This window comes from Dendrobium catenatum, unplaced genomic scaffold, assembly GCF_001605985.2.
Source record: "Dendrobium catenatum unplaced genomic scaffold, ASM160598v2 fragScaff_scaffold_1038, whole genome shotgun sequence".
Classification (NCBI taxonomy): Eukaryota; Viridiplantae; Streptophyta; class Magnoliopsida; order Asparagales; family Orchidaceae; genus Dendrobium; species Dendrobium catenatum.
This window is the reverse complement of record NW_021319500.1, coordinates 1,499,915-1,510,146: the sequence shown is the minus strand read 5'-3', so window position 1 is coordinate 1,510,146 and position 10,232 is coordinate 1,499,915. Positions and strand designations below refer to the sequence as shown.

Here is a 10,232-nt window from a genome sequence, read left to right as displayed (position 1 = left end):
GAAAACAAACTCCATTCTTATTTCAACACCAGATGTCTTTAATAAGCAAGATTCAATAACCAACAACTCAGGTTTGATTCCTATCATTCCCTGTATTTCTAACAAATTCAATGTTTTGGCTGATAATTTAGAAGATGGTGAGATTCCAAATCCGGACATATGTAATATCTTATCTGATTTACCTGCTCTAAATCATTTATCTATGAATGTTGTTTCTTCCAATGAAAATGGCTCTGATGCAAAAAAGAAAGGACTCAAACAACTAAAAGACTTAGACCCTATCAACATTTCTACAAAGAGTAGAAAATCTGAAAATGAACCCAAAGACAAAATGGGGAGTCATCCCCCCATTTTACAATGATGTCTTCTATCAGTTTCTGGAACTGTAGAGGAGCCTGGAAAAAACGAGCTTCTCTATACATCAAGGAGTTTGTGAAAGATAATGGTGTTCTATTCTTGGCTTTACTTGAAACAAAATCTATTTCTTTCAATAGATCAGAAATCAATACTTTAATTGGTGAAGACTGGGACTATTCCTTTGTTCCTTCGGAAGGACTCTCTGGTGGGATCGTAATTTTATGGAAATCTTTGTACTCTTCCTTTAAAATTCTGGAAACTAATCAACAATTCATAATTGGTGATCTAGAAGTTTTTAACAAATGCATTTGGAGAATTGGTTTTGTTTATGCTAATAAAGATGTATACAAAAGAAGATCTCTTTGGGAAAGATTACAAATCTATTCTTGCAATGATATACCAATGGTGATAGGTGGTGATTTTAATTGCCTTCTCAATAAGGAAGACAAAAAAGGTGGTAAGAGATTCTTCTATGCCTTGGGTTCAAGGGAAATGGATCTATTCTTGGCTTCCAATGATCTTCATGAAGTGAATAGGGTTGGACCCAAATTCACTTGGAGCAACAATAAATCTGGAGCTGATAAAATTCTGGAACATTTGGATCATTGTTATCTCAACTCTATGGCTCTTTGTTCTCCCCATAGGATTCTAGTCAAGCATTTGGCTAGAATAGCTTCTGATCATTGCCCTATTCTACTCAACCTCTTTGAAAGTAAAGCTGAATTTAAAAAACTAATTCGTTTTGAAGACATCTGGATCTCAAACCCTGCTTCCTCCTCCTTGGTAAAGAAAATATGGGAGAAAAAATCTATTGGAGATCACAGCCAAAACCTGAATCTGAAAATGAGAAAAACACTTAAAGCTCTTTTTTATTGGAATAAGGAAAATTTCAGAATTTTTAATAGCTCCAAAGATACCATTCTTGGTGATATCCAGGAATTACAAAAAAGAGAAAGCATTGATGGGTTTTTATCTGAAAAAGATTCCTGGATTCGTAAATCTAAAATCTCAGATTACAATTCTACTTTAGCAAAAATAAATACTTGGTGGAGGCAAAGAGCTAAAATCAAATGGGCAACTCAAGGAGATAGCAACACTAAATTCTTTCACACTTTTGCAAGTGCTAGAAAGAATGCCAATTTCATCAACTCTATTCTTAACAGCAACGGTCTTATTGTTGAAGATCAACATCAAATAGAAAACTCTTTTGTTAGTTTCTTTGAAAACAAATGGAGAAACATAAATTGCATTTTAGATAATTGGCCTTTTCCTATAACTAAACTGAATGAAGACGATGTTTTCAGCCTTAATACAGAATTCAGTTTCTCTTAACTGGAAACTGTATTTATACAATCTGGGAATTACACTGCTCCAGGAATCGATGGCATCACTTATTCATTCTTCAAGGCATACTGGGATATTGTAAAGACTGATCTTTGGAATGCTCTCAATCAATTTTTCAAATCAGGTATCATGAACTCTAATTGGAAAGATACTATAGTGGTGCTCATACCCAAGGTACCCAATCCTAAAAATCCTTCAAACTATAGACCAATTAGTCTTTGCAATGTAATTTACAAAATAGATGCTAAAATTATAGTCAACAGACTATCTTCTATCATACCTAAAATCATTTCTATAAAACAAGCAGCTTTCTTGAAAAATATATCCATGTCGGACCATATTCTGGTTGCACACGAAATTTTCCATAAATTCGGGTATTCCAAAAGGTCTAAGGGGTTAGTCTCCTTCAAATTTGACATGGAGTAGGCCTTTGATTCAATGGGATGGCCAACTTTGGAAAAAGTTTTATTTTACTATGGTTTTCCCAAGAATATTTCCAATTTGATCCTAGAATGTGTCAAAAATCCAAAGTTCTCTATTTTAATCAATGGCAACTATTCTAAATGGATTGAAGCCAAATGTGGCTTTCGGAAAGGATGCCCTCTATCCCCCTACATGTTTATTCTTTGTGTTCAACTCCTAATGAATGCTTTCCATGGTGAAGATATTGGTGTTCAAATTAACAAAAATATCCCTTCTATCTCCCACTTGCTTTTTGCTGATGATATAATAGTTTTTTCCCATGCCAATAGATCTTCTGTTAAAAAAGATCAAGAAAATTATGGAAAAATTCTGCTCTTGGACGGGTCTTAACATCAACTCAAATAAATCATGCATTCTTTATGGCAAATAAGTCAGCAGAAGGAGGAAAAAACTTATTAATAGAATTATGAAATTGAAGGCAGTTAAAGAAATTTCTTATCTGGGTTCGAAAATTGCTTTGAGAAGAATAATTGGTGAAGACTTTCAATGCATTATTGATAAAGCCATAAAAAAGTCTAATATATGGGGTTCTAAACTCATTTCCTTAATTGGGAGAATTTATCTTGCAAAAACTGTTTTTCTTACATACTCAATACATCACTGTACTCACTCTTTGGTTCCTAAAAACATTCTTGGTCTTTTAGACCAAATTTGTAGGAACATGATTTGGAACAAATCAAATGGTGTATCTGGATTACACTATGTTAATTGGGACACTTTGTGCTTATCGGTTGAAATGGGAGGAAGAGGCCTTCATTCATGCTATGACAAAGTTAGCTCTCTATGAGCCAAACTTGCTTGGAGATACAATCAAAAAGAATCTTCTATACTTCATAAATTCTTATTTCCAAAATATGGTCATATTTTTTGAAGCAAATTTCAAAATTTTTCAGGATCTACTGCTTGGAAAATCATCAAAGATGGTAGTATAGTGCTGAAGCCAATAGTGAGATGGGAAATATCTAATGGAAAACTTACAAATGTTTTCAAAGATATTTGGATTCTAGACTAAAGTTTAAACAAATGGCATACATTTGTTAATACTTTACTTCCTGAAAATACAAATGTGGAGAAATTTATTACTCGGAATTCTTGGAACATCAATGAACTTAAAGCTCACTTTGGTAAAGATCTGGTGGATCTAATCTGTCATACTCCTATCAATACCGAAATTCCATCTGATAATTTTGATCTTCTTTATAAATATTATGGGAAATCCATTTCCAAACTAGCTTTTGAAGCCTCACTACATGAATCAACTCAAAATATTTATTGGAAATGGATAAAAAGAGCTAAATTACTTCCTCGTATTGAAGGCTTTTGGTGGAGATTGTTTAATAAAGCAATTCCAACTTTTGATTTTCTTTGCTACCGAAGACTAATCAGGTACAATTGCTGTCCTAGGAACTGCAATATGAAAGAATAAGTTGATCATGTGATTTTCAAATGTTCCAAACTCATCAGCTGCTTTGAAATTCTGGGAAACTATGGCTTTAATATCCTTCATTCATTTATATGGAGGAATTTCTAAACTGGATTTCTGTACAGAACATCTGGACCATCAATTTATATTGTAATATAATCTACTTCTCTTGGAAAGGTAGAAACAAATTGGTCCATGAAGGAAAGGATTTTTCTTCACTTTACATAACATCCGAAGCTATCTGTCTAGCTTCTTACTCAACTACAAATCATGGTCTTAAATCGAGTAAATGGGTTGCTAACCAGCATCATCTGCTGTTGAATAACCATTGGCATCCCCCACCACTCGACTGGATTAAAGTCAATGTTGATGCTACCTTATTGAAAACCAACAAAGGAGGAATTGGAGGTGTATTTCGGGATTGCAAAGGGCGCTTCTTATTGGCTTTTGAACATCCTTATACTCATTGGGACATCTCAACACTTGAACTTATAGCAATCCAAGCTATCAAAGGAGTCATCAAGGATTGGATGCATCTCTATAAAGGTATTATTATTGAAAGTGACAATTACAACATCATTAAACTCCTTCAATCGTCTCAATCAAGAGGTAACAATATTTTGTATTTTGATCTTTCTTGTTTCAACAATATTATCTTCAACTGTATTGATAGAAATTGCAATAAATTAGCGGATCTATGTGCTAATTATGCAATCTTTAGCTCTTTTATTTGGGAAGATTTAATGCTTCACAAGGTTACTTCCTTTTTTATTTCATTACTAAAGGAAGAAGCTGTGGGCATTGGATAGTTTCTTAACTTTTTATTTTAATAAATTTCAATGCATAATTGCATTGTTCTTAAAAAAAACAAAGTCTTCACCTATAAGCAGTTTGTTAAAAAAGAAAAGCTTGATATGATTAGCCTTTTAGAGAATAGGATTAATGCCAGTTCTTTAAGTGATCCTTGGTTTTGTGCTTCTCACAAAATCTTTAATGCTGAAAGTAGCTTCAATATTTTTTATTGCTCTAAATCGGGGAGGATTTGGATAAAGTGATCCTCTTCAAAGCTAACCTTCAAACCGACCTCCTATTCATCCCAATTGATTAATGGGTTTATTCAAACAGACTCCTCTATTTCTTTTCAAATCTCAGTGATTTATGCTTTCGACTTCATTGAAGATTGCTCATATCTTTGGAATCAGATTAGAGACATTGCTAGCTCTACTTCTTTTTTTGTGGATGGTTTTAGGTGATTTTAACTATTACAGATTCCAAAATGAAAAAGATGGGGACTCCATTCTTCAATTTAGTAAACTTTGGGAACTTCAATCTCTCATTTTTAATGCTTAGCTATATGATTTAGCTTCTAGTGGCCTCTTCTACACTTTGTTTAATCAACAAGTAGATAACCCCATTCATATTAAGCTTGACCGTGTAATGATGCCTAGCTATGTGTTTTTACAAACTCTTATTACTTGGTGAAGGAGCCTCTCTATTCGAATCACTCTCCAATTATCCTCAAGGACTTCCTCAATCACTCAAAACATCTTAAGTTCCAATTCAAAAAAATTTGGACTAATTTTAAGGAGAATTCGGATATACTCCTTAAAGTGTTTTTTGAACCTTGCATTGGTAACCCATTGGTGGATTTCTGCACCAAGCTCAAGAAGTTTAAAACCTGTATTAGGAAGGAGCATTTGGACACTTCTTCTACCATTGAGGACTCTTTGAAAGACCTTACTAATCAGCAAAAAGTTACTCTCTCTCTCTCTCTCTACTAGATGCTGACCCTAATAATCCAGATCTTAACTACACTCTTAAATATCTAAAATTTAAAATTGTTGAGATTTCCTCCTCTTAGGCCTCATGGATTATTTAACGTGCCAAAGCTAAGTGGCTTAAGAATGGTGATGATGATCTCAAATTTCTATACTCCAAAATATGAATAAGGAAAAATATCAATGGAATCTCTGTTATTGTGGCTCTGGATTGGAGTTCTAGCAACTTATCTAATGTAAGTCAAAGAATTTCTCAATATTTTCATAAACCTTATTATCCTCCTACCTGCCCTACACCAGATCTTAGTAGCTTTCCGGCCGGTCCCACTGTTCCCCCTCATCTCATTTTTTTCCTTACTGAACTGGTTTCCACTAATGAGATCAAATCATTTTTTTTTTTGCTCTTCTAACACCTCATTGAGGCCGGATTGATTTAATTTTCATTTCTTTAAGGATGTATGGCATATCATTGGACCTCATTTATGCAAATCTATTCAATCCTTCTTCCTTAAAGGTTATATCTCTAGAAGCATCAAGGCCACTACCATTACCTTAGTTCCTAAAAATAGCCATGTGGGATCTATATCAGATTTAAGGTCTATCTCCTTATGCAATATCATTTATAAGATTATATCCAAAGTTTTAGCCTCTAGGCTTAAACACATAATGCCTATCATTACCAATTCCTCCCAAGCTGACTTTATTCACAAAAGGATATCTACATATCATGTAATCCTTCATCTGAAGTTCTTAGATTTTTTAAAAAATGCAGTAGATTGAACTTTATGTGTGCCAAGCTTGACATTAAGAAAGCATTCAATTCAGTCTCAAGAGAATTCATTCTTGCTAGAATGGTTCAAAAATGCATTCCTCCTATATTTATTGAGTGAGTCAAGTCTTGCATTATGAATGTTCATTTCTCTATTTGTGTGGATGCGGCGTTGGAAGGCTTCTTTCCCTCTTCTATCGAGATTAGGCAAGGATGCCCTTTGAGCCCCTATCTTTTCTATTTTGCTATGGATGCTTTCTCAAGCTTTTGAACATTTCAAATTTAAAGGTTTTTTTTCCTTTCTTATCTCCTATATGCTGATAATGTTATGGTTTTTGGGAAAGTAACTATCAGTAATTGCAATAATTTAATGAATATCATTAGCAAGTTTGCTGACTCTTCTTGGCTTATTGTAAATACAAAGAAAGCTCTCTTATCATGCACCCAAATGCCCCTCACTCTAATGAAATTTGCTTTCTCTCAATATCCCTAATTGCATCATAAAGATCTGTTATTTGGGGATTCCTATCTCTATCAAGAGGGCTTAAATTTCTAATTTCTCTCCACTTTTGGATATCATTTTTTAACAAGCTTTTCGATTTGAAAACAAAACTTCTTTATTTTGCAGGTAGATTACAGTTTTTTAGATATACTATATGAATCACCATTGCCTAATGGATTCGTGGCACTGTTATATCCAAGTGTTATTATAAGCAAATTGATTAAATCTTTGTTAGATTTTTATACCATGGTGATTTAATGGGAAGGATATTACATCTCATCTCTTGGAAAAACACTTGCAAACCTAAGGAGGTTGGTGGTTTGGGGTTCCCCTCCATTAATTCCATTAGATTTTCTTTCAACTACTCTATCGTATCCAGGATGTATAATGTACACTCTCCCCTTGCTAGTTGATTATCTTTCATTTACTGCTCTCGTTGGAAACCTACTTCTATGTTGGCCTCCTCATGGTGGAAAAGTATATGTGAAACTGCCCATTATGCAAAAGGGAGTTTTAATTTTAATGTTAATGCTAACTCTCCAATCTCTTTATTATGGGATCATTGGTGCAATGGTGAATATTTAAACGATTTACCTCATAATTCTTCTATTACCAATGCCTTTTCTTCCAACTCTCCTATCTCGATTATCCTAGACTCAAATTATTGGAAATTTCATATGGGTATCCAATCCTTTCTATTATACTTGCTACTTCAATTCATTTTGATGCCGCTAGTTTGTTATGGAAGAATGGGAGAGTTTGATGTTTTGGTGATTATTTGCACGACTTCTATTGTAATGAGGAAGAGGTGTCTTGGTAAAAAAATTTATGGCATGGGCATATTGCTATTCATTTTTCAGTTTATGGTTGCTTTAGCATGGTTGGTGGTCTTAAAACTTCTGATGTGTTGATTAAGTGTAATATGCAGGTGGATCCAATATGTTGTATGTGTAATGTGATGCATGAAAGCTCTACTCACTTATTCTTTGATTGTGATTATACATATTCCATCATTAATGATCTAATCCCCTGCCTTAATTCTTTCCTTCTGCGCCCAAATTCAAATCAAATTTCCAATTTGTTGGGGGATAGAAGCTCTTTTTACCTGCTTGTGCTTTGGTGTTCTGTCTATCATATATGGAGGGAGAGAAATGCCAGAAAATTTGGTAATAAGCATTGTAGTAAAACCACTGTCCACATTTCTATCTTTAAGGCTATTTGTCTTAAAATTTCTAAATAGAAGAATGGGAATAAACATCTCTTAATTGCTCATAATAACTTCTTGGTTTGTGGTTCTTGCTGCCTTGTTGTGTTCTCTTGTTACCCTGTTTTAGAGAATCGCTTTGGATTTCTCTATTGCAGGCTGTATAGAGTTGCCTTTGTTTTTTCTTGCCCATATCTGAATATTCTTATCTGATTTCTCACCTGTTGGCTTTGTGGTATTTAGCTCTATGATGCATTTTATCCCATATATGTTATAAAGGTTTCTATTGGTATCTTCGATTGAATTTCAATTGCGCAGATTTTGGCCCTTGTTTCGTTGCTACAAATCATTATTTTGATTATGGATGGGTTTTTTGATGCCATGGACGATGATATTTACCCGTCTGAGTTTTCCTTGTGGATGGTCTTCGGGCAACCAACGAAGCCACTTATAGTTGATTAGTCGATTGGTAACTCATGTTACCTAACTCCTAGCATTTTCCTGATTTTGCCTATTCACTTTTTTGTCTATCACTTGGTTATTTTGTGAGATAGCTTTTGGGCTTTCTTTTTTTGAGCCTTTGCTGAATTTTTGCTCGAGCACTGTTTCCTCCACTTTTCTTTTCTTTTTGTTTTTTACTTGTAATTTTTCTTTACCTATCCTTTCTTAATTAACGAATGGGATAGCCCCTAATTTTCCGAAGAAAAAACAAAATCCAATAATTATAATTATCATAAATTCGTGACACACTTTTGCACAAATAAAATATTATTCTTAAATTTTAACAAAAGGAAAACTATTTAAAAAATTATAAAATGTTAAAATATTGGCCATTATGAAAAAGAGACATTTTTTTATATTTTATATATTTTAGAAAATGGCATATAAAAAGTATGGAAGTCCTACATTAAGCCTTTATTATTGCATTTAGACTGTATAAATCTATTTTTTAAGGAACTTAAGAAGTAAGAAAAGTCAAGGTGCATGTAACATAATTTGAAAATATTAAGTGATTATCTACAACAATTTAGAAATTAAAAATATAATACAAAATCAAATTATGTATTTGAAATACTTTGTGACTCTTAGTTTCTTGTAATTAAAAAAATAGGAGTTTAGTTTTTTGTTCATCTATTAGTAAAGTAAAATAAATGTTTAAAAAAATGATGTAGGTAGACGATCGATAAAAGCATCAACAATAGGTGATGATGGGGCCAATGGTTGTTGATGTTGGTGGGAGGCGGTGGTAGGTACTAGGAACTAGTGGTGTTCAATGGAATGAAGTCGTAGTTACGGGCAGTGATAGCATGAAAATATAGTGGCGACCATGTCAGGAAGTGATGGACAGTGTTGGGTGGCATCAGATGAAGCTTTACAAGATGGGGTGTATTTCAAATTCATTTAAAATTGGCAAATTTTAAACATATTAAAGTTAAATTAAATAGGGAATTTCCAATACCTCAAAAAATTGCACATATTTGCTTTTCTTCCAACGTAGATAACACGAGTAATTTCAAATTAACAACATTTAGTTTACTTTATACTACTAATACTCATAATTAAATTTTTGCTAAAGCAAAGCATTTATAGAAGCATATTTTTCTAGTAATAAAAATTTGAACGAGTTTTTTTTTTTACTTATGGAATATGAAAAGATTTTTAATAAAACATAAATAATATTTTAAATTTTAATAAAGGTCATTGATATTGTAAACAATCTAAAAGTTTTATTAAAAATTTGTAATTTTTTCTTTAATCATTGTTGCTAAATACTCCCCATGAGTGAAGAGATAAAATTTCACACCAAAATTAACTAAGTGAATGAACTCCCCTATTAATATTACAAACAAATTATTTATAGAAAAAACACAAAAATAAGATTCTAGCACTGTGACACTCAATATACTTGCACTGGGGCACCTATAAAATGAACTAACACCGCAACGCTGAAGACTTTTCTTTGCTATGATGCTTGCTGATGTGGACCTATTGTTTAGTAAATAGACTCGTCACATTTTGACAAATCATGTCCTAAATGGTTACAACTGTAGCACAACGGCACTGCTAATGGTTAAGCGCTGTGGTGTCCATCTGATGCTCCCCTTAGCTTAGCGGCACTTGAAATTGTCATCATAGTGCTGTGTAGATAGAGAGTGGGTTTTGGTGTGCTAACTCCTATGATACTATTAAATAGATATTGGGCGCCGCCATGCCTATCTTGAATGCTCTGACGACGTTAATGATGGCTCCACAGCTGTTCAGTGTTTGACACCATGGTGCTATACCATACTTAAAATATTTACACATTTCATGTATTTTCCTGCACAAATATACTACAACATCAACAACATCAAGCCTTTATCCCACTACGT

The 10,232-nt window shown here is 33.3% G+C and overlaps 1 protein-coding gene across 1 annotated transcript; it reads left to right on the top strand.

Annotated features, from left to right (window-relative positions):
• The first annotated feature begins 360 nt into the window (after positions 1-360).
• On the top strand, positions 361-1,689 carry LOC110114567. Its single transcript, XM_020847488.1, has one exon. It carries the CDS (start codon positions 361-363, stop codon positions 1,687-1,689), a length of 1,329 nt encoding a protein of 442 aa, XP_020703147.1.
• The last annotated feature ends 8,543 nt before the right edge of the window (positions 1,690-10,232 follow it).

What these genes read in the sequence shown, in the direction of transcription:
- LOC110114567 (XM_020847488.1), top strand. Translation starts at nt 361, where the DNA reads ATGTCTTCTATCAGTTTCTGGAACTGTAGAGGAGCCTGGAAAAAACGA.